The following is a 24,732-nucleotide window of genomic DNA, read 5'->3' as shown; positions in this document are numbered from 1 at the left end:
TATTATTGTTGTTACTGTATAGTCACAAATCAAAGAAGAATCTAATTCAAATCCACCATCAAGTTTCAATGCTTAGCATCGAAGTGATAAACTCTCACAATTTGATACTCAAGGAGTCTGTAGCTTAAATCTTGCAGTATGAACCACATTTTGGAACATAGGAATTGCATAGAGCAAAGTAACAGATCATTCAAGGACAGTGTTACTGATTGCAATATTTCTCATCACATGTAACAGAGCAAAGATCTTATTGAGGGTGAAAAGAAAGTATTACAGGTTAGTGAATCCCATTTGCAGGCCTCAATTCCCTTCAAACTTCTACGCTTGCTATTCTCATCTGTACATTCTTCTGGACAGCAACAATACACTAATGATTGATATGGCTGATTGATAGCATCTCACAAATTTAGGAAGTTTTTAATTTTGTCACCATGGCTACTACGATCTCGGTTTGACTGCCCTACTCAATCAATCGTCCTCATTCAGGGAATGCGCAGATTCTCCTGGCTCTACTTTCCTCAACTCATCAAACAATCAGTTGTTGCCACCCTAAATCTTTGTTGATCGATGAAGAATCTTCTGCTAAGGTTTTGGTATTGTGCGTGAGGAAACTCCATGCAGAAGTTTAACAAATCCCAGGAGACTCAGTTTTCCATCAGAATGTCTTATCCAGTCCTGGAGAACAACATGAACCGGCACTGACGGGCTAAGTCCAAGTTCCTGTACAAGTGCATAACTATCTGTTACATATCAAAAGTCCTAATGAATGAAGAGAGCTAGCGCTTGTGAGTGCTGAATAAAACCATTGCAGCTAAATGAGTAACTGAATCCCAGTTAGTAATACATTAGTTGAAAAATTAGAAATATCTGCTGGATATCGAAATGTGACTTCAATTGATACGATATATATATAAGAATTGGTTTTGTCGTTTGATCATACCGATGCGAGTTCCTCGATCATGATAGGTCTGTTCCCATCCTTCTCAAAGAATTCATAACCCTGACGAGCGTGTTGCTCCCAGGTATCAAGTGCTTCCATCTGATGCACACTTATGGCTGCGGCAGCAAATTCTTCGAAGTCTAGTTTTCTATATTGAAGAGAACTCACCTAATTCAAAAAGAATCAATGGAAAAAGAATTACTATGTCTGTAACTGCAACTGACAAAATTTTCTTACGCTAAACAGTGTTTTAAAAAGGAATACCATGTTAACAAATTCAAGAACCTTCGAGTCCTTCATAGTGTCGGTTGAATTTTTTAACAAGGCCTGGAAAATGAAACAAATTTAAGAATCTAAGATAAAGAAATACTGTGGTCAGTTCATAATAAGTTACCCACCGTCTTTAAGTTTTGAAGGGAGATCAAGCCACTCTTGTTTGGCCCTAACAAAGAAAACTGTTCTCGCAGGTAGTAGAGCTGATTTACTGTCAAGGTCTTGGCAAGAGCCTGTCATGTATTAAGAAGGAATCAATAGATAAAAAGATGGTAGTTCTTTTTCTTTCACATATAAACTTCTAATTTGTTATATGGTAGTTGTGGGATGCACAAAGCAAACCAAAAAATATAGAAACTCAAATATCATATTATCAAGATTTTTAATAGAAAGCAAATAACTATAATTCTAGGTGACCAATTAGATACAAGACCATATACTTATTGAGTTATTTCCACCTACGTATGCAGAATCTATTTAAGAGGGTGGGCCTTGGTATGACAGTAATCACTGCAGTAATTAATGTTGCTCCCCGGGAGATCAAGATTCAAGTCATGAAAATAACCTATTTAAATATTTAAAAATAATGCTGCATACATTAATTAATCCTCCTTAGACCCCACATGCCGGGAGACTCGTGTGTTAGGTATGCTCTTTTTTTCTAGAATCTATTTATACCCTTATGTATAGTGTGTAGGTTGATAATAAGCATGGTCATACATGTATATGAATTGAAATTATTTCAAGTCACTGCATGATAAAGAGGTCTTAGATTGATTCTTAATAAGTATGACCATCAATGTCAAGCAGAGCTTAAAGTCCTTGCTGTTGACTTGATAAGTCAGTCATCATTCTATGAATTTGGGATCATCCCATATCTTGTTGCTGTTTTCTTATTCACATTCGTTATATCAGAGACCCATCATTGAGTTCAGAGCCTGGTATCAGAACTAAGATATTTAACCATTAAACTAAAATTATGGTCTTCATATTAAACTATATAAAACTTTCTTCATATTACTATATTTAATCATGTTTCTCTGGTTATCGAAATTTATCCTGCAATCAGCGTTAAGATTTTTTTAACACATAGATGCGATAGAACTAATTTCTCACATTAAACTATTTTACTGGCTTTTTTCTGTTTTTATCTGCTTTCGTCATTCACCTAATTTCAAATAATTGGTTCCAGCGAGTATTTTTTTCTTACGCACCTTGAAGACAAGCAATAATGTCCCAACGAGGATAAGTTCTCTTAATTCTGAAAATTACTATAACACTTCTTATATGATTACATAAACCTACAGGATCAGTTACATGAGTGAATTCATGGGTTTGATCATGACATATATTGACCATTTCTGCCAATATGTCTGGATCATATGCAGGTTGAGTTTAAATCTGGGCTCATCCTGACTTCACCTAGCTCATCTTTTGCAGGTTTCATTACTTAATATAAGCCAGAGACAAGAAAGATGCAATCATCAAAAAGACAGAAAGTACAAGATAGAATAAGGACGAGGAGCATACCCTCAATGCTGATTTCCTTAAAGAAGAAGAACATATGTAAGCCTTTACAAGCTTATAGACTATAATGTCCAGAGGAATCTTAACCTCTTCAGGATTCCGCAGCCAAGGATGACCTGAGATAAGTTGAATCTAGTTATTAACAAGCTTATATCTTTTTCGAAAAAACTATACCAAGGTAACGAGGAACCTACAGAGGGCCTGTGCAGCAGTCATTCTCTTTCGATAGTCCTTGTTCAGCAATTTCTTGACAAAATCTTTCGCTTGAGAAGACAGAGAAGGCCATGGAGATTCATCAAAACTGGGTTCTGCCTTCAGAACAGCTCGAAATATACCTGATTCTGTGCGGGCCCAAAAAGGTCGGCTTCCACATAGTAAAATATATGCAATTACACCAATACTCCACATGTCTGCCTCAGTTCCATAGGATCTATGAAGAACTTCTGGAGCAACATAATATGCACTCCCAACTATATCATTCAATCTCTCATCTGTAAGATCCATGACATTAACATTGTTAATTTACAAAGAAACATCTGGTAGAGAAAATTTACTAGGTCGCTGTAATAATTTTATCAGATCAACCTGGCTTGACAAAGTCTGACAAACCAAAATCTATGGCCTTCAACGTGCACTTCTCATCCTCCGAGGTAAAAAGAAAGTTCTAAAGCAACATAACACAAACATGAGTCACCAAGATAGTAGAAGGAAAACCTGAATTTGAGAAACGGAGAGAGCTCAAATTTAAATAATAACAAATTCCTTAAATGGCCCTTCTCAAAATTAGACTTCTTAACATGAAAAATTTTTAAATCCAGTTTGAAGAAGCAACTACCTCTGGCTTGAGATCTCGATGAACAACACCCTGAAGATGACAGAATGATACGACACTCAAAATCTGAACAATGACAGTTTTTGCATCTTCTTCTGAATACTTCCCGCCCCTATAAAACAAAACATGATTATCACTGAAGTGTTTAATTCGAAGTCTAGTATAGAGATAGTTATAAGTTATAACACTGGCATCCTTAAAGGTAACTCACAGAAACAATTAAAGATACAATTACCTCGAAAGAATCCTTTCTAGTAATTCACCACCTTTGCATAATCTGTTGCAAACAAAGTCAATTTTGTGAGTTTAATTAATCAAACGCTCAGTTACTTTTTTAAACAATGAGCTGCATATAGTAGTTGAATCTATGCTCCTATGGATGTTCTTTGTAGTTAACCACTGAGTTTTACAATGTAATGTGGAATCATTGATCAAACACTCGGCTAGATTTTTAAACAACGAGCTGCATAAAGTAGTTGAATCTATTCTCCTTCTATGGATGTTCTTTGTAGTTAATCGCTGTTAATTTTACGATGTACTGTGGAATGCTGATATGTTATGATCACCAATGGAAGGTAAATAATCAAGTAATAGCCCCTATCTTACTTTAAATAAACTATGCTATTATGATCAACTTTAAAGATGAAAATGTTGATCTATATTATCACCTTGCAATTACTTTTACCATCAAACATAATCAAACTTTCATTAGCTAAATGCATAATTTTCTTCACTACAAATATTGGATAGTTGAACAATTATTAGGAACAAAAATTTAAGCCCACGCATAACTAACTAATTGACTGCCAGCTTATTGATCAAAGAAAAGAGTTATAATAACTTTGAGAAAATTGTAATAATGAAAATGCATGTATTTTCGTGTGTCACTGCCAAAATAAATAGCCTTAAGTTTCCACAACTAGATGAATAGCTTTGGCACAAGAATTTGAAAGCATGAAAAAGCAGTGTCCACTTACTCCATCATGATATACACATTATCTTCATCTTCATAAGCATCAAAGAACTGCACTAGATTTTTATGCCCTGTGAGAGAACTTAATATTCTCACTTCTCTTCGCACATCTTCAATAGCTATAGCAGTTGTCATCTGCAAAGTACTTTCGTATGTGACCAGACTGAAAATATATGCATTTTTAAATTAATTCTGATGTATTACAAAATCACGTGAAATAATATAACCTCTACAACATGAAGTAAACAAGATATAATATAGCTAACCAAAGAAAAAGGTATAAGATGGCATTCCAATTACTGGACTTCAATATCATAAGAAGAGAAGACAATTAGTCATCCAACAAATAATGCAACAAGAACTTTTGCCCCCAACAAACAATCCTCTTTGACCATTTAGTTTTCTAACGACAAGATGCTCAGATGGTCAAGCCCAAAGAAAGAATGAATCGTACATTTTGTGGCTGAGTCGCGCAACCAACACAAAGTTTTGTTAACCAGAAAGCAATCATTAACTTGAAGAATAAGCTGCAGCCAGGAATTGTTGCACTATAAAAAGCAGCAATTTTCACCTCTCATGACATTTTATCATTCTCGGTGAAACCTATAGGGAGTCCTCTTGGAGATCTAACAGAAACGATAGAAAGAAAGTGAATTCATGTACAATTAGGAACTGCACCTAGAGAACAAAAAGGTTCAAGTGTAACTCGCACCAGAAAAATAGAAAGACATATATCTAGATGGACTGCAAGAACAAAAACTTGTTTTAATAGATCAAAATTCAATACCATTCACAAGAGCACCAAAATTTTAAATACAGTACAGATCATGATTACAACTACATGAACCGAAAGGTCGTGGAAGAAATAGAATAAATTAATAATGTATCTGACAAAGACAACAACAAGATGCTAGGAAATTTATAGAAACTCCTCGAGTTCCTACCATATCCTCTACGCTACATTAGACAGGAAAAGGAGAACAATAAGTAGCATATTGACCATCACATATTGACATTTCAATCGATCCACAGTGCCATGAGAGAGCATGCAACCTATGCATGATAGGCAAAATGAAAAGGTCAATTCCATAGAGATGTAAGATGCATTCATGGGCTTCAGACTAGAAAACAGAGGGCAAAAGCACACATCTGCAATCAACAAACACCAACCTTTGCTTTCGGAATAACCTTGACAGCCACCTCCTGTCCCTTCATATCCCCCTTCTTCACCTTTGCGGTGCATGTATAACCAAAATGCCCACGCCCAACCTCTTCACCAAGCTCAAATTTTGAGAAGAACTGCTTCGAGAATCCGAAGTTCTTATCCAAGCCCACCTCCACCTCGCTCCCCTCAGGGATCGATGCCTCGTTTGGCTTCACGGAGCCATGCCTACGAGCGAGCAGGGCCTTAATGTGCTTTGCGGGCGACGGAGGAGGGAACGGCCGCTTGAGGAAACGCAATGGTGTCGAGTTCACACTCGAATTGGCCGGCGAGTTCTTGTAAGAGCCTGGAAGGGGGCTTGGGCTGCAGAAGGGGAACTTTGGTTGCTGCGGCGTCGACGGAACCGGTGTAGGCTCGCTAATGTCGCGGACCGGCGAGCTCTCTTCCTGCAATTCAGGGCTTTGTATTGGCTTTCCATGGCAAACTCCCATGGAGACCAAAAGCCAGTAAGAGGAAAAAGATCCTAACTTGAAGGAGATCAAACTTCCAATGGAGTTCCAAGTTTCAGGATCCAGCCGGAAACTGATGTATCAGCACTCAATAGAACGTCTTCGCCAGGTCACAAGAACCAGGAAACCAAGAACACAAACAAGGGACAGAAAAGGAAGGAAACCAAGAATGAATCAAAGGTGAGTCTGCTCTAATCTACTTCCCGAGCTCACCAATGTTGGAAAAGCTAAGACTCAGATTCGCACGCAAAAAAGACTACCAAAGAAGTGGGAAGAAAAATCAAATTTTGAGAGGCATGAACAGGAAAAGGAGAAAAATTGGAACAAAGCCTTGAACTTTCGGGAGTAGAGAGGAGAAAAGAAGGAAGCTTTCAGATGAAAGCAGGCTCAGGAAGTGAAGAACAAGAGATCAACAATCGGCAGCAATGGACGAAGATTGCAAATATTGCAAAGGAGAAAGAGATGCCGGGCTTCCTTCCCCAAGTGGGAAGATATTGAAGAGAGGGTGGAAGAGGGAAGGGATTGGCACACAAGAGTTGAGAGGAAAGCAGGAAAAGGAGCTCCTTTTTGCTTTTTCAGCTATTATTTGGGGAGGTGACCGATGGTGGCATCTGTGTCATGGAAGGAAATGCTACATCTAATGTTGGTAGTTTGGGATTATGCCTCCCTCACAGCCCAACTTTTAGCTACACAGAATAAATAAGCTGTTGTTGCTGTTGCACTTCCTTTGTTCCACTGCATCTTATGTTGCGATTGATCGATCACACATGGAACTTTGACTTGATTTGTGGCTTTTAGCACTTGGACTCAACTCCCTAAAACTGAAGAGTGAGGATTGTATTTTCCACAGATGAGAGAAATCATTGCATTCTTCAGAAAATGTTTTCTTTGGGACTTGGTCAATATTGATCCTAATGTACCTGCCTTGGTAATTACTGAAGCTGATGGAGCCTGGTAGATACATTAGCTTTGAAATGAAGGCTTCCCAAAGCCTTTGCAGGAGGACAGCTCAGAGAACAAGAAGTTGGCATCTTGAAAGAACAACAGCTCAGTGTTCATCACCCATGTGGCATTGCAAGCTTTGTACATTGGTCTTGTTGGTCAAAGTACACTACATTTTGATTATTAAAACCAAGCCAAGAGTTAAAATTGTGTGATATTTTTCATCTGATGGGGAGCAGGAATGGCTTCAGCAATGGCTTCTTGTGCTGATGCAACCCATATCATTACATCATATATGCCAACACATGTCATTATTTGTTTAAATCAATAATTGGAATTCAAACAGAACCCACCCCACCCCTCTCTCAAACTTTCTTGGATAGCAGAATGGATCACCAGATAGTGATTGTTATTTGGTGGCCTTGGGCAAGGTGAGTTCTAAGCAGATAAGATCACATATGCAAGCCAAGCACATTGGCTCACTCTGGTTTTAGGATTTGGAGAAGTAGAATGTGTCAGAGCCTTGTTTGCCTATATTAATGCTGCAATTGGGGGGTCTGCAGAGGCAGTGCCATAGGGAAGAGCAAAAACAAGAAGCTAGTGTAAGACAAGGTATTCTCTATTGGAATAAAGCTAGTAAAGTAGGAACAATGGTGCAAAAGAAGCAACCACCAGAAACTAAAGTAGAGTCTAGGCCAAATTAAATAAAGGCTGTGGGAACATGGAGGAACATGGAGTACAGGTACTTTCATTGCATTGGAAGGAACTCCGAAAAACCCTAAATGCTATTACATCAAGAGGGTTTATAACTCTTACCATTTACAAGGACAGAGGAGGTTTCCTAATGCAAGCAGTAGTGAGAGACTGGCATTCCAATAGGTGCATGGAATCATGTGTATTGGGACACTACTTCTGATGCAACTTTGACATCCATGACACACAGTGGGTTCCTTCCATCAGGGTTCAATGCATGAAGCTCTGAAAGCTTAGTGTTCATCACCACATCCTGCATGGCCAAGAGTTAGTGTGAGTTGTCTATGCAATGATGGATGAAATGAAGAAAGCGTATCAAATGTCAAAGATTGGACCATAATACTGACCTCTTCTTGGGCAGTGTTTCCTGAATCTCACAACTTGGAATTCCCTCTTAAAAGTATCTATGAGTTTAAACTAGGCTTCATCACTGAGCTCTCCTTTTCATATGTTGTTGGACTAATAAACTAGCATAGGTTAAATCAAAGCATTTGTCACTCTGGACAGTCATGTTTCCTAAGTGGAGAGAAGTTATCTTGACATCCAGGGAAAGTGTACATGCTCAAATCACTGGTAAAATAAGGCCAAGTTCAAGGAGTTGTTGAGATCTCAATCATACTGGAGCATGATGTTGTACAACACTTGGTTGGCCTGGAGATTTTATGACAATTTTTCATAAATTACTATGATTTTACTATAATTTTCTTGGTTTGACTTCTACTAGTGTTAAAGCACATTATGAATCCATCAATCTGGAGCAGTGAGATACATTAAACTGCCAGCAGGATTTTGGGGGGTTTGGCTGGCAAATAGACAATTCAACAAAATCTATTATCCTCTTTCAGTGAACATGGTAGAATCAAAATATTAATAGAGTAAATGGAAGCTTCATAATTGGCCACCCAACTGACTTAAAGAGCTTTCCATGTGGCACATGTAACATTAAAAACTGGAGCTGGTCCACAGCCAGTAGGTCAGTCTGGTTGAGAATGAATTAGTGCTGTACTGTAGCTACATCAGAACTCATTACCCTGGAGAGAAGTATCAATTCTTCCTTCAGTTCATCTGTCAATGGCTTCGAGTAGATTACTGCTCTTAGTCCTGTTACAGTTCTGTCACACAGTCACTCTGCTTGAGATCATTTTTCAGACAGCAATAATTGTAGTGCTTATTGAAGAATACAGAGATGCAGGTAGTACTGGTAGTGTCATACTCTCTTTACTTTTTCACCTTTACTTCTGACTGTGATCCTGATTCATCCTTTCAATAGCTCACTTTTGCCTCACCTTTGACCATACATTTATCATTTTATAGTGTCATCCTTGGCACAAAGGTTGAGAAGATTTCATATCATGTCACTCTTCTCACCCACTCTATCTTTGCTGACAGGGATGATGCCATCATTTGGTAGCTAGTTTGATGCATGTTGTATACAAGGACTCAACTTGGGGTGGCAAACCTTGTCTCAGCCTGTCGAACCTCATTCAACCTAACCCACCATAATCTTGCATGCTTAAAGAAAAATGCAATTGATGTCAGGAAAGCCAGACATCAATTTATACTCTTAGTAAGGGGTCGAAGCATTATATTATGGAATCATGACACTGGACAGCACTTGAAGAATGCTATTTCTCATATTGAAAGAATCACAATTTATACTCTTAGGAAGGGGTTGAAGCATTATATCATGGAATCATGACACTGGACAGCACTTGAAAAATGCTATTTCTTATATTGGAAGCATCACAATTTATACTCTTAGTAAGGGGTTGAAGCATTATATCATGGAATCATGACACTGGACAGCACTTGAAAAATGCTATTTCTTATATTGGAAGTATCAAAACATATAACCCAAAAGCTGTTGAAAAGGAAGTTTCAGCAACACAATCTGACAGAAACATTAGATTTCAGTATAGTATTTATATGAATTCAGAAGATTCTAGTGTAGCTTAATCCATATTGATCTGATTGAGTTTGGGACTACAACAGAGGAGTGGAGGTAATAGAAGAAAAAGAAAGTGCAGTTAACTGCAGGAATGTAGTATAGATATTTTCCAAGTCCATTTGCAAATCAGGTTTGTGTTAGCTTTGAAATAATCTGAATCAATCCTTACCCAATCCAGCCCAATGATCTATCTAACTGGGCTGATCTATCCATCTCATTGATGAGAAGCCTTTGGCATGTTCAAATCATACATCCATATGTCCCTCTCTTACACATTAATAAACCTGTCACTGTTCCTTTTAGTATTTGAGCTGTAGTACATTTGACATGGATATAAAGATACTAGTGTCGCCCCAATCTCAAGAAATCTCTTGGAGAAACACATACAGAGAAAGAAGAAGACAACACCCAATCCATTTTCTTTCTTCTTTCCATCAAATGGAAGGTGGGATTCAGTGATGTAGCTGTCCTCTGTATGATATGTGGTCTCCTGTGCTTGACCTTTCAAGCATAGATAACAGGAGGTGGACCACATCCTTCACATGGTCTTATGGCATTTGTGATTTGATGTTGGGTGAGCATGACAGTGCCAATTGTGCTTGCAATATCTGATCATTGTTCACCAGTCTTCTTCTCCTTTTATGGTCATCAAGAATGCTCCAACGTCTTCCCTCCAGTAGCTGTGCTGCTCCTACAGTGGAGCCACAACAAATGGTGGCCACTGTGAAGGAGAAGCCAAAAAGGATGCATCATTTCATCATCCTTGACTTAGGCAGGCAACAGAGGCCATAAAACCTATAGCACTGCTCATCTTGCTCCTTATGTTCATCAACATATCAGATTTGATCTGATGGATAGCCATGGCAAAACTGGATGCACAAAATCACAAGCATTCCCTTGAAACCTATTTAGATGAATCATTTGGCATCACTGTGTTAATAGGATGAACAGAATGATGAATCGACCATCGACTGAGATGGGTCTTCGAGGTTGGTAGTCCTGCAATTGTGGACTCCAGCAAGGAAGAAAAGATGCATCACTGTTCATCACCTCGAAGGTCTCTCTTTTACTTGTGACATGTTCATGCTGCAGTTCCTCTCATTCCTGTTGTCTTCACTCCATGCAATGCACAGGAGAGCCGAACATGGTTACGATAACTGAATCAAAGAGCTGTACAACACTAAATTCTTAGAGAGAGAGAGAGAGAGAGAGAGGAAATTAGAATGATAACGTTGCCTGAAACAGAGACTCTCAAAAGGTTATATATATATATATATATATATATATATATATATATATATATATATATATATATATATATATAACCTGCTTTAAGATTCGTGCCAGTGATCATGTGTGCACGAATTTTGTCGTGCAGAGGAGCCGAGGGCGGGTCATGAAGTCAGTCCATGGCGTCTTAGATATTTCGCTTTTTAGGGGTCGATGAGGAAATATCGTAAAGCGAGGGATTAATATGAAAACATTCAAAAGCGAAGCGAACAACACTTGCATTATTCTTTATAGTCCAAATATACTTAGAAATTGAGATTTTTATGCATGTACGGAGGACGAGAGTCTTTGATGGAAATGTCGAATAGTACAGGGACTGAAACAAAAAAGCTCCCATTTAAAACCCTGCGCTTTGTTCGCCGTCTCTTTCCAACTTTTTCTTCCGTTTATGGAGAGAGATAGAGAGAGGGGAGAGAGAAAGATAGAGAGCGGAGAGTGCGTTTTGGATTTTTGGTTTCGTCCTTCCTCTGCTCTTTCCCCGTTCTGAGGGATTTGGTTTCGTCTAAAAGGGGGAAATCACAAAGACAAGTAATCCATTTTAACCATAGAGAGATGGAGAGAGGAGAGTTGGTTTGGCGTTGAAGGCATCACAAACGCCCGTCTCGGTTACCTCTGGATAAGCCGATTGAATTCTACCTTCCTCTCCTCTGACAAGAAATTTGGATTCTCTTTCTTGGTCCGATTAATTGAAACCCTACCTCGGCCCAGTGGGAATAAAAATCCGATCTTTTTCTTTTTTTTCTTTTTTTTTTGAAGGAAACGTATCTTTTGGTTAATGCCCTGATAAAGATTTGGTGGTGTAAAGAAAAATTTACTGCAACGGATTTGGTGTGAATAAAAGATCGATTTCCGTTCGAGCTTTCCTTCCCCAGACTCCAATCTTGGGTCAAAATTCCATCTTGCAGTAGCTTTTCGATCGAGAACCGCCCATGGCGAGTTCGTCGGGATCGATCGATTACTGGAGGAAGTTCTTCCGAAGTGCGAATTCTGATATCTTCGGAGTGATAGAGCAAGCCGTCGCGGTCGCGGCGTCCGATTACCCCCAGGAATTCAAGAGCAGGAGGGATCAGATCGTGGAGAAGTTCTTCACGGTGCTGCTGCCACGGTGTTTGGGGTGCGATCGCGTGGAGCCGAGAGGAGCCGAGGGGGACGGCAGCGGCAGGAAGGATGGAGAGAAAGAGAGGGGGAGCAAGGTGGATAGCAGCAACGATGGCCCCGAGGAGTTGAATCGGGCCGTGAGTAATAATAGCTACGACGAGGCCGAGGCGCTCACGGAGGAGGTGCAGGAGGAGAGCCAAACTGTAGGAGAGGTTTTGAGGATAAAAGAGATCCTTGAACACAACCATGATGAGGTTTGTCTCATCTTCCAATAAATTTGTCTCCTTTGTTGTGTCGGAGCTTTCCCTGATACTCTCATTGGTTAGATGAACAGTAGCTTGTGCCGTTGACTTGGTTTGATTATATCAATTAGATTTTTGTTGTTGTTGGTGGTGGTTGGGAAAGATTATGGTAATGGCCTACTCTCAGAACAAGATTATGGTAATGTTCTTGTTTGTTTTCAATTGTCATCTTGAAGATTAAAATCATTGTTGCTGCTTTGCAGTCAGACAGCCTCTTGTATGAATTGTTGAGGCGGCTGCAGTCGATGCAGCTTTCAGTCGAAGTCCTCAAGGTATGAATTCAATATTCATTATTTGATTTTCTTTTTTTTTTTTGTTCATGTGATGATGCACCATCTTGTTGCTGAGAGGCAATGCCTTCAAGATTGCTTCTGCTGTTCTTATTTATGATATCTTTCGAGTCTCAGGCAACTGAAATTGGAAAGGCTGTCAATGGTCTGCGGAAGCATAACTTGAAGCAAATTCGCCACCTTGTGAGGGCTCTCATAGAGTAAGATCCTTTTACTTCTTTAGAAATATTTAGAACTGACAAACTAAAGTGGTGCAGAAGTTTTTCATGTAGATATTAGTTTCCTGAAGTATAATTTGTTTCATACATATCAGTGATTTTATAATACTTGTGATAAATTGCTTACTTGCCCTCAGAACTGAAGAAATGACTACTCTGATGACTACTGTTAATTCATTATGTTTACTTCAATCTCTCATGGTTACGTGCGAAACCTGTAGAAACAAAATCCCAGGATCCATCTATTATTCATATCCTGCCAGTGTCGAAGACCATTTCTGACTAACCTGAAATCAGGAAATGTTTTTGTATGGTTCGATTTTGACACTGTGCTGCACATAATTTTTCTGAATCTTCTCAGCTTCTGACTGCTCATGGACAGAGGAGATGATACATAAGGATGTTTTCAATATAGTTTAGAGATGCATATCAACTTTTAAAGACATGCCTAATACTGTTTGAATCACTGCTTGAATTGCAGTGGTTGGAAGGTTTTAGTTGATGAATGGGTCAATGCAACAGCTGCCATTGCAGGTAAAGGTTTTTCCTTGCCTCTTGTCTGAAATTGGTCGATTTGATAAGATCTCTGATGGGTGACTGAAATAAATTCACAGATAGCTCTCCAGACTCCTTAAATCCTTGTATGGTGGATGAGGAAGGAGGTATTCCTTGTCCTTCATTAGATGAGGGAGTTTTTCTTGCTGCTCAAACTACTTCCATCCGGAACTCTAAGGTTTGAGACATAATTTTATTGAGCATTCCCGCTTAACTTTTTGCAAATTCACTGATTCGGCATTGTTTTGTGTGCATTCCTGCTGTTTATTTGTGAAGTTCTTTGACGGTATGGATGAGGATGGAAGTGAGTAGCTGGCTTTCCTACCGCTCGGTTAACATGTCTGTGGTCTATTCTGTTATAAATAATCATTATGATCTTTCCGCTGGATTTTGTTGTAGATTATACAAATAATGGGCACGAGCAATTGAGGAAACAGCAACCTCGACTGCAGCCTGTTGTTCCAGAAGAGAAGGGAGAGATGAGGAGGCAAGAACTTAGGAAGCCGCTTGTCCTGGAAGAGAAAAAACAGATGAGGAGGCAAGAACAGCAGTCAGCAAGTCAAGTAGCAAAAGGGAATTTGGGTAGAGAAGAGCCAATCATGAGGCGAACAAAGCCACAGGAGCTCTGTGTTGTGCAAGAAAAGCCTCAAGTCATGATCAACAGGCAAAACAACCGTGTAATTCCTGATTCTGGCCCGGGCAGATCATCAACGTTGTCCTCTGAGCAGAAGAATGGCAATGAGATGAATCACAGTAAGCAGCAAGAAGTTGCTGCCCTTCAGAGGAAGCCACGAATCATCCTTCAGGATGTAAGTTTAACAAGATGTTAAAACATCTGAGACATGGTAGACAGGCTGATTTCTGTGTCTTAATCTACAGAAATCAAAGTACTCTGAAGAAGCTTCAGTACGGGCTAAGCTAGAAGTTTCAAAGAGGAAGCTTCATGAAGGTTATCAGCAAGCAGACAATGGTATGATAATTTTTTTTCTGAAAATTCTAGTCCATTTGATTGGCCTTTTTTGTGTGTATATTTAGTGGCTTATTTGTCGTTAACACGATGCAGCTAAAAGGCAGCGGACGATACAAGTAATGGAGTTGCAAGACATTCCAAGGCAAGCACATAACAGTGGGCAGTCAGTGATGAAATCCAGAAACCTCATTAGGAGTTCAGCAAATAGTAGGCACCAGTTCAGTTAACTTTCAGATAGAATAACTTTCTGGTTGCTTTAGACCTTCCTTTTTCTTTAGTGGAAGCCAAGTTGCGGATTGTATTTATCGGAAGAGTTCCGTGAAAAGACTAAAAAAAAAAAAAAGAAATTGACAAAAGGAGAGGGAATTCTTGTAGCATAGACTTCAAACATATTAATCATACAGTTCGTTCGATAAAGGGGACAGTGAGAAGTTCAAAAAAAAAAAAAAAAAAAGAAGAAAAGAAACAGAACCCTAAGGAAGAAGTCCAATTTTGTGAAAGATACTTTAGGTTTTCCATTAGAATGCATCTGCCTGGTTTCTCTCTTATGTAAAAGAAGCAGCAGTGTCTTTGCTTATTGGTTCTGTTGATGTTTTGAAGGTTAAGAATTCCTTTTGTCACAGAGGAACAAGGACAATTGAATTCTTATTATTGGTCAGCTTGTTGAGTAAGCATTCCTTTTTATTTGAGAACCGAAAGATACGAGGGTGACTAGGTCTCCTTATTTGGATTTTGATTTCTTTCTTCTGGCCAATCTGTGTTATCTATCTATCACAATGATTATATCATGCATTCCATTCCTTGATTTCAAGCTAATTGCTTAAGAGACAAGAAAAGACTCATTTTGTTCATTGTACCTGTGAGAGAAATCTTTTGGAATAAAGAGGAGGAAGGATAGATCTTTACAGAGATTATTGGAAAGGAAGAATGCTCCTCAATTCATAAATTGTAGGTGAGAAATCTTTTGAAGGAAACTGTAAAGCTAATCATTGTTCTAAGACTGAAAACTGTACTTGAGAAATCTTCTCAAGTGCGGTGGGGCACTGCTTTCGGCATTTATTCCATCATTTTGACAGCTTTAGTAGTCTTTTTGTCACCGCCCTCGGTGGGACCCTTTTTGTTCCATACTTTTGGCCCCGAAGGTTAAAAGTGAAACTTTCGGCCTCGGTGAACATCTAGTCATCACATCCATCCTTTCTAAAAGTTTTATACGTCTCTCAGAGCTGCCGACACTTTCCAGCTGTCTGTCTATCTGATTTAATATTGCGATTTTAAGCTTATTTTTAATTTGATTAAAAAAATTAAGATTTTATGGATATATTATTAACAAAAGATGTGAGATAATTAATATTAATGATATAAGAATATATGTGTAGCGAATATTTTATTTTTTAAACTAATGAAGAGTATTGGTTTTCACGGAACTTAATGACTGACAACGTATCAATGTAATTAACCGTACTGAAAGGACGACGGTCTGACTCTTTTTCATACATTATGCATATATAAAACAATAGGCCATATCGCAGCAGCAGCTTAAGATAGATTACCTACTACAAAGTGCAGAGTAACATAGAAATGCAAACAGGATAGGAAATAACCTACAACTACTCGCGCAGATTACCACAGAATAATGGCTTACGAGAGCAACTTCTTTATCCTGCAACTCAGATCTCCTGGGCTGCTTCTTCTTCCTCCTCCTCGTATTCGTCTTCCTCGTCAGCAGTGGCGTCCTGATACTGCTGGTACTCCGAGACGAGGTCATTCATGTTGCTCTCGGCCTCGGTGAACTCCATCTCGTCCATACCCTCCCCAGTGTACCAGTGCAAGAAAGCCTTCCTCCTAAACATGGCAGTGAACTGCTCGCTGACCCTCCTGAACATCTCCTGGATTGAGGTTGAATTGCCAATGAAGGTGGACGCCATAGAGAGGCCCCTAGGTGGTATGTCACAAACACTAGACTTCACATTGTTGGGAATCCACTCCACGAAGTAGGATGAGTTCTTGTTCTGGACGTTGATCATCTGCTCGTCGACTTCTTTGGTGCTCATCTTGCCTCTGAACATAGCGGAGGCTGTGAGATACCGACCATGGCGCGGATCTGCAGCACACATCATGTTCTTAGAATCCCACATTTGTTGAGTGAGCTCGGGGACGGTCAGGGCACGGTACTGCTGTGATCCGCGAGAGGTCAAGGGTGCAAAACCGACCATAAAGAAGTGGAGGCGAGGGAAGGGGATCAGATTCACAGCCAGCTTTCGGAGGTCAGAATTCAATTGCCCAGGGAACCGAAGGCAACATGTGACGCCACTCATGGTTGCCGATATCAAGTGGTTTAGGTCTCCGACTGATGACAGCAAACAAAAATTAATTTTTCAAGTGTCATTTTAGCCCAAAAGTAAATATATCATATAAAGGCAATGCATTATAGTCAACATAGCAAACATAGAAAAAGTCCATACACAATAAGGATCGTCAGAGGAATTGGTGTTCAACACATAAATTACAAAATCAACCTATAAAAAGAATTTTAAACGAGTGTAACAAAGTAACATCAAGTTTACAAGGTTATCAGGAGCTACTTCTTTCTTTTCCATTTGATTCAAGTTGCTAAAGAACATATGGGAAATCCAATACTTTTAGTATACTTACCGAAGCTCAAGCCGACATCACATGTAGCAGATGATGCCATGTAAAGACTGGCACCAATCAGAAGAAGGAACAAGTTAGACAATCCATGATTGATGTGACTCTCTGTACATGACCTATTAATTTTTCCAAGAATCTGGAAAATATTGTTAACTTATGTCCCCAGGCAACTTTAGCAAACAAGGATTACTCTACTTTCTAGTCATCTATAACAATCAAGGAAATCTGATGCAAATAAAAACTATGACTCGATGATTAATGCCTGTCAAAAGGCATCTGATTTGACTCAATAGATAGGTCTAATCAGTTTCTTATAACCTACCTAAAGTATCTCTGCATTTAGTTTTATGCAACAGAGCTGAAAAACAGGGTCCCTTCAGCAAATACCAAGGAAAGATGACAGAAGGAAAAAAGTAATGCCATGATAACTTATTTTGAAAATCATAAGTCCAAGAAGATCTTCCTTGAAGTGGAAAACGTGAAACTAGAACTTTGTTCAAACATCAATAGATGGGACCCCTAAACATCTAATGTTTATTGCAAAAGAAGAGGCATTAACTTTTGTTTCTCATCGAGTGCTGCGGCAGGGCACTCGATACTGATTTTGATCCCACCACCCAACTAACCATATGAAACAATACTGATTTTGATCAATATATTATATCCTGTGTCATTGTCTCGAGACATAACCATCAGATGTTCTGTCATTATCAAGAAAATGAATCACATTAAGAAGTGCCATGATTATGAAGAAAATGAATCCAATTAAGCTCACATAAATAGTGTCACCGACAGTGGTATCTTGTTTCCCAATAATAAAACTGATAATAATTAAATGGTCTGACTTACAGCTGGGAGTGGTTAGCTTGAGAGTACGGAAGCAGATATCATAAAGTGCCTCATTGTCCAGCACCATGCATTCATCCGCATTCTCAACTAACTGGTGGACAGAAAGTGTTGCATTGTAGGGTTCCACAACTGTGTCAGAAACCTTGGGGGAAGGGAAAACAGAGAAGGTGAGCATCATCCGATCCGGGTACTCCTCCCTGATCTTTGATATTAAAAGTGTTCCCATTCCGGAGCCAGTTCCTCCACCAAGAGAGTGGCACACTTGGAATCCTGAAAACAAAATTGCAAATACGAGAAATGCTATGCAAAGGGTCTTTTAAGTGATAATACGTTAAATAAACAAGCCTGTGACAATTAAAACATAATGAAAATATCAGATCAGTATTAAAATAACAAAAAAATTCTGGAGATTATATGCATTTCTATGATGAAAGAGAAGCTCAAGGTGATCAAAGTGCTGAGTTCGCTCTGAACTTTGTCTAGAATAATAATTCTAACCAAAATCATGACGAGCAACGATATCAGATTTTTTTTGGGTCAAAGTAAGGCAGATCAGACATTAAAAATGAAAAGTAAGGGATTTGAGATGTCCCGTGACAATACATAAATAAAAGAGAAGGTAACTATACCCTGAAGGCAGTCACAGTTCTCGGCCTCCTTCCTCACCACATCAAGAACAGAGTCAATGAGCTCGGCTCCCTCAGTGTAGTGACCCTTCGCCCAGTTGTTTCCAGCTCCAGACTGACCAAAGACAAAGTTATCAGGGCGGAAGATCTGGCCATATGGCCCAGTTCGAATGCTGTCCATAGTGCCAGGCTCCAGATCCATCAGCACCGCCCTGGGAACAAACCTCCCGCAAGAGGCCTCATTGTAGTACACATTTATGCGTTCCAATTGGAGATCTGACGACCCAGTGTACCTCCCAGTGGGATCTATCCCATGCTCATCACACACAACTTCCCAGAACTTTGATCCGATCTGGTTGCCGCACTGACCGCCCTGGACGTGGAGGATTTCTCTCATTTTTCCCTATATCAAAAACAAGGATGTAAAATTAGGTCTGACGGTGCATATAACTTACATCCTATGCTTCCGTTACGAAAACACAACCCATGGCATTCCTAAAACTGGGACCTGGAACCTCACCACGATGGCGAAGTCTAGGATCCGCAGGAACTCCAGCAAACAAACCGAAAAAAACGAGAACACAGATCCGTAGCATCCCAAAGATCAGATCAATCAGAATCAGTGTCGAACACCCATCTACACGAGATGATCCACGACGACTGTGATGTCATGCAGTAACTCAAACCCATTACATTAACGAATCAAAGAACGATCTCAAGGAAACGAACGTAAAACCAGAAATGCACTCAAATTAAGAGACGGAGAAGGCAGATCAACCAAATTTCTGGTTTCTCAGGATCGGAACGAATCGTTCACCACAACGATCGCAAGATCCGTCGGAAAATGAACTCGATACAGCAAGATCTAAGAATCGATCGCGAAATGGAGGGCTTACTGGCGAGAACGAGGAGATCGGGGTGCTTCAAACGGTGTACACAGAGAGCGGAGGAGGAGGGGACGGCTTTGACGCGCTCCGGAAGAGGCGGAACCCTCGAGGTGTATATATAGGTGATGGGGAAGGAATCCGATGGCCACAGTCCCTTCCCTTTCCTTCTCATTTACCGCCTTCGGATGCCGTACGATGGGTGAATCGGACGGTCCCTATAGTCGGTCTCAGGTAGGGACCAAATGTTTTGAAATTTAAATCCCTAAATGACAATAATGCCCTTACAAGCAATCCAAAATAGCCGGTCTATCCTCCGTTAATTCCGGGGTAACTCCGTGATTACGTGGCAGTCCCGCTGCAGCGTCGTCTCGTCTCGACAGGCATCGGCTTGATCTGGAGCCGTGGATTTGAAGTTGAACGGTCTAGATGCATTGTTTCCTTCAATACATGTGAAAGATTATTGGCCTAATTAATTAACTAATTGGACGAGATTAATATAGTGTGGCTGATGGTAAGCTTGGTTTTATATATTGATATATATATATATATATATATATATATATATATATGATATTATATTTTGCTCATATAAATTTGCCTTGGAAAACAGTAAAAACTACAGAAGAGCTGAAGCAAACAAAGTAGTGTTGGCTAGAATGATGTTTTCTCGCGTGGTGGGCTTATCCAATCAACTGTTCTTGCTTCTACCTTTCTCTCCTTTTATCTTTTTTTTGGGTTTAAGCTTTCACTTTAAGGATCATGACATCTTGCTTGTAGCCAATTGCTGTGGACTCATTAACTATCCAAGGACAACTGTAGCAGATCTATGTAGCTCAGCATTCAAATGTGGAGTACTCGATGAGCTTTTTTAACTGCGGTGAAAGTTTTGATTCCAGATGTCAATGGAACTTTGTGTTCTAACTTCACCTTCACACAAAAGCTTGGTGAGAGGAGGAGAGTTTGGTCCCTCATGGAGACGTTTCTTCACTCTTCGGCTGTGATAGCAGTGACCCTTTGAAGAGGGTGGTACCATGGAAGAAGACAAACAAACAGCAGCCAAGTCTTTGTCAGCAGTCTCACAGGAGAGGAGACATGGCACCCATGTGGTCTGCCTCTCACCCCACCCTGCTCTCTCATTGGTTTCTTCGGATCAGCTCTGGATCTCTACTGCTGTTGTTTATCCATTAGCTGCTGACATTGAATAATCCAGCCATGGTTGATATGTCAAGTGGATAGAGAAAGCTGAGGGGAGTTGGCTGTTGGATCACCTTCAGATCTTTGCGTGGTTTAGAATTTAAGCATATTGATGACTTCAATTGGCAATCATGCACTGCCGAGACTTCTGTTCCTGCAGTTTTGTCAAGGCAGTGCCATGTCACAAGCTTGCATGAATGAGGGGTGGGAAAGGATTTAAATTTCCAGATAGCTGTAACATGTTTGACTTGTTGCAGTAGAGGATTTATCTATCAGACTTCTATTCCTTTCCTACTGTGCCTACTGACCAATGTTTTCAGTGACTTTTTGGATACCCCAAATTGTGATGCATTCAACTTGTATTTATGGGGTGAACAATTGATCCAATAGCACTGTAACACATGGAATCATAGGCTACAGGTTGTCTTAGGTCTATATCCAAAGAACTTACATGTGATGTGATGCTTGTAGCTTTCAATCTCACTGAAGAGACAAGTGATCAAGTGGAGACATTACTTGTATTTTTGAGCCAGAGCAAGTAGTCTTCTCCTATATACTATTTGAGGTACACAACCATCTACCATGCATCCTTCATGAACTTTAGAATCAAATCTTAATACCATTCATCAATGGATTTTGCTGAGCATCGACTTGTGTCTTCATCTGATAGCTTGACTACTCGGTAATGTCCGGGACAATAGATCATCATATTTTGCAGGGCAGCATGTTCCTGACTTGGCTTGCCAAACCTTGGATGCCTTTGTAATGCCATCACAAATTCTCTGGAAAGCCTTTATATCTGCAGAACAATTAGCAGTTCCATTCTTGCAATACTTGTCACTGGTGAGGGAAGTCTCACCTTGAAGGTTGGCCATCTTAATCTCACTGTCACCACTGGGCAATTTGTAGCCAATATTACTTCACAGTAATTTTCATAGATATTTCTGTTTGGACTTCGACTTAGATGGCATCACAGATGTAATGTCATTTGGCATTGCTGTAATACAATGATGGCCATATATTTATGAATGTAGATTCTGCAACAATGAGAAGATACGACTGTCGGCAAACAAAATCCAGATAATGTACTGGTAGTGCTTTTGAAGGGGACATCATAACTAAGCTTCCCTCTTCATGTCTAATTAAGCATCATCATGACAAAGCTACTCCAGCTATGGTGGGGTGATTAATTGCTAAAGAGAATTAGATCTTTTCTTTCTATTGCAGATGCACTAGAGAATGCATTTTCTTTGAGGTAAAAGAAGATCCTATAGTTGAAATGTCCAGTGTCCCCTTCTTTGGTGGGACTGCATTGTACAGTCGTGCATCATGATCAGTAGGAAGAGGGATTATTGATTAAAGACAAAGAACAATAGAAAGCATATGGATTGATTATTTCCAATAATTGATTACTAGAGTTTTGCTTAGGCATTCATGATGAGTGTTGTAATGTCGGCAGTGTTAGCTCATGAACAAGGAGTTCCTTGTCTGATCCCTGGCATAATCATGTGAAATTTATTCTCATCCTCATTGAAGTCTGATTAGGTTCACAGTGACATCCTTTGATTCTGCTGTCAAACTTTTATGAATTCAAGAAATGAGTGGGTGAGAAATAAATTAAATAGTGATGCTACTTTTGACACCTCAAAACTCAGAGCTACTCCCATGTTTGAGTTGGCTGGGAGTTGTGTAGTCAACATGAGTATAGTAGGCATAATCACCTCACAATTGTCAGTCATTTCTTTACTCATGAGGACTTGAAGATTATTGACACAAAGTAGAAATACTTTCAACTTTGAAGTTTTGGGATTCAACAAGAAACTGAGGAGGTAATTGCCACTAAAAGAAAACAGGTTATGGTCTAATTAGATAGGTCATCAAGTCCCTTTTCCATCTTTTCCTCTTGTCCTTTGTTCAGTAACATGCCTAGTGCCTTGGAAAAGAAGCAATGTTCCAAGCATAGTTGGAAGAAAAACTTGCATGAGTTGCTACATGGCAATGCTTACAGATTCAGCAATATTCTTTGAGGTGTACAGTGTTCAATATTCTCCAGGAGGTTGTCTCTGGAAGATTACATGTTTGTTTGAATCTCTTACTCTTTTCGTACATATCTGGTTCACAGGTGACTGCCATGTATTTGATGTGAGTTTGGGCAGTAGGAGATTTAGGGTTGAATAATAGGATGGTGGAACTTTTTGAGTGTTGACAACCTGCATGAATGCAATTGTTGTAATCATGGATAATGACCCATGTAAGGTGTGGTTACAGGAACTATTACTGATTCATCTCCTTGCACAGCAGAATCCTGCTCACATAGCTGATACATGTCTTGCACAGCAGGAGCTCTCAGAAAACTTTAACCTAATTAAATGTCCAGATTAATCTGCTTTAAATATGGAGATGAAAAGGCACTATCAAATCTTGTCAAATGATTCAAAATAGAACAAAAGTCATCCACATTCAAACACATTTGATACAAGAATGTCAGAATCTCTCAAACAGCCAAATCAGATGGCTTGGCACCAGTTCGAGATACCAAGGAAACAGGTTATTTGATAGTGCAATCAAACTGGTCTGCTTGTTGACGCAGCAACAAGCACATTATAGATTACAAGGTGATTTCTGGGAAGAAGGAATAAAAAGGTAACTCAAAGTTTGCAGAAGCTCTTTCGCATTGCCAGATGGATGAGGGGCTGTATAACACTAGATATTGGAGCATAATCACGTCAACTTTGAAAGCCCAAGAAGCACAGTGGCAGATGAGATTTGCACCTTGAGATCAGCAATATCAACATCATGGCCTCCTTCAACCAGGCCCCATTTGTCTACCTGAAGGAATAAACAACAATACAGCAAATTGAGGATTGAGAACTCAGCAGTGACGAATCAGACTAACTGATGCGAGAACTAATGCTTCTAGGAACCTGTAAATCCTCTTCTAGCCTTATCAACTCGATGGCTTCCTCAATTCCTAACCTCCCACGAAAAATTCCAAGAGGAATAACCAAAGAATGTGCCGCAGCAGCCATAGCATCAATTGCAGTTAATTCAAAGTCATTTGTTTCCTTTAGAACGTGTTCAATAGCCTTAGCAAGACAATCATCCTGCTTGCCCCCAAAAAAGCTGGTATACACTACCGGTTTAAAACCAAATTCTGATTGCACCCAATCCAGAATAGGGTCTATTTTTTCCTTTTGTCTTTCTGCAAATCATAAATCAGAAATTGGAAATAGAAGTTAGCAAGATCATTCGACCAAAGTGTAAGCTGCACAACACACATCCTATCCCGAATGAACTAAAGCATTTCCAAAAACATTCAAGAAGAAACGCCAGTAACTTGCTAAAGTTTGCAGAATAACCATACAAAATAAGTAATAGTTTGCCTGCATAAGTCAAGATTTTTCTCTAAGCAGCGGTCTATTGGTGTCCATTTGTGAGTTCCATATACACTGTACCAGTACAGGAATGGACTAGCGTGCACGTAAAACTGCTACATTTATGTATACATTCAAATACACGCAAAAATGAAAACCAATAAACAAAATTCAGATATATTGTAGAACATGCTAAAATGTTATGTTCATGCAGATATCCTTCCAAAGGAATATCTCTCTCCCTCCCTCCTATCATAAATTCTAAAACATGCTAAATGTTATTTTCATGCATATATCATTTAAAAAGAACAATTAAGGCCAATTCAGTCTAATAGACCAGTCAATCCTGGCCAAGCAGTGTATCAGGAATAGGTCTTGCCAGATCATACTTCTCAGTTCCACATGCTATCTGATACACTGATGTAAAAAATCAAGCATAAGCAAACTAATATGGGAATGTTTAAAATTAAATGACACACTAAAACTTTGAGCGTGGATCAATTGAGTACATGGAACAAGGGAATGTAAAACATTACTCATTCTGAGACATGGCAAGAGAGGGATAAGTTCT

The 24,732-nt window shown here is 39.5% G+C and overlaps 4 protein-coding genes across 4 annotated transcripts in view; 1 reads left to right on the top strand and 3 right to left on the bottom strand.

The window, feature by feature from the left end:
- Positions 1-217: 217 nt before the first annotated feature.
- LOC135624725 (calcium/calmodulin-dependent serine/threonine-protein kinase 1-like) lies at positions 218-6,897 on the bottom strand. The gene is made up of 11 exons (XM_065128635.1): positions 5,716-6,897; positions 4,550-4,680; positions 3,808-3,849; positions 3,576-3,684; positions 3,326-3,404; positions 2,935-3,231; positions 2,744-2,856; positions 1,339-1,446; positions 1,205-1,267; positions 941-1,108; positions 218-720 (listed from the first exon to the last, which is right to left on the bottom strand). The coding sequence occupies exons 1-11, from the start codon at positions 6,196-6,198 to the stop codon at positions 583-585; spliced, it is 1,731 nt and encodes a 576-aa protein (XP_064984707.1). The 5' UTR covers positions 6,199-6,897; the 3' UTR covers positions 218-582.
- A 4,649-nt stretch (positions 6,898-11,546) lies between these two features.
- On the top strand, positions 11,547-15,322 carry LOC104000611 (probable mediator of RNA polymerase II transcription subunit 26b). Its single transcript, XM_009422695.3, has 9 exons — positions 11,547-12,501; positions 12,753-12,821; positions 12,957-13,039; positions 13,539-13,591; positions 13,672-13,790; positions 13,889-13,916; positions 14,012-14,421; positions 14,492-14,582; positions 14,676-15,322. The coding sequence occupies exons 1-9, from the start codon at positions 12,079-12,081 to the stop codon at positions 14,807-14,809; spliced, it is 1,410 nt and encodes a 469-aa protein (XP_009420970.2). The 5' UTR covers positions 11,547-12,078; the 3' UTR covers positions 14,810-15,322.
- A 709-nt stretch (positions 15,323-16,031) lies between these two features.
- On the bottom strand, positions 16,032-19,735 carry LOC135624723 (tubulin beta-4 chain). The gene is made up of 4 exons (XM_065128622.1): positions 19,603-19,735; positions 18,710-19,109; positions 18,081-18,350; positions 16,032-16,929 (listed from the first exon to the last, which is right to left on the bottom strand). The coding sequence occupies exons 2-4, from the start codon at positions 19,101-19,103 to the stop codon at positions 16,250-16,252; spliced, it is 1,344 nt and encodes a 447-aa protein (XP_064984694.1). The 5' UTR covers positions 19,104-19,109; positions 19,603-19,735; the 3' UTR covers positions 16,032-16,249.
- Positions 19,736-23,226: 3,491 nt separating this feature from the next.
- The window catches only part of LOC135624722 (uncharacterized), a 3,730-nt gene continuing 2,224 nt past the window's right edge, over positions 23,227-24,732 (bottom strand). Inside the window, exons 3-4 of the mRNA XM_065128621.1 lie at positions 23,712-23,989; positions 23,227-23,616 (exon numbers count right to left, since the gene is read on the bottom strand). Coding sequence (XP_064984693.1) covers positions 23,509-23,616; positions 23,712-23,989 — 386 coding nt within the window. The 3' untranslated portion in view covers positions 23,227-23,508. The remainder of the gene's footprint in view (positions 23,617-23,711; positions 23,990-24,732) is intronic.

Source organism: Musa acuminata, chromosome BXJ2-10 (genome assembly GCF_036884655.1).
Source record: "Musa acuminata AAA Group cultivar baxijiao chromosome BXJ2-10, Cavendish_Baxijiao_AAA, whole genome shotgun sequence".
Lineage (NCBI taxonomy): Eukaryota > Viridiplantae > Streptophyta > Magnoliopsida > Zingiberales > Musaceae > Musa > Musa acuminata.
The sequence above is the reverse complement of the archived record's forward strand: the minus strand, read 5'-3'. Positions and strand labels throughout refer to the sequence as shown.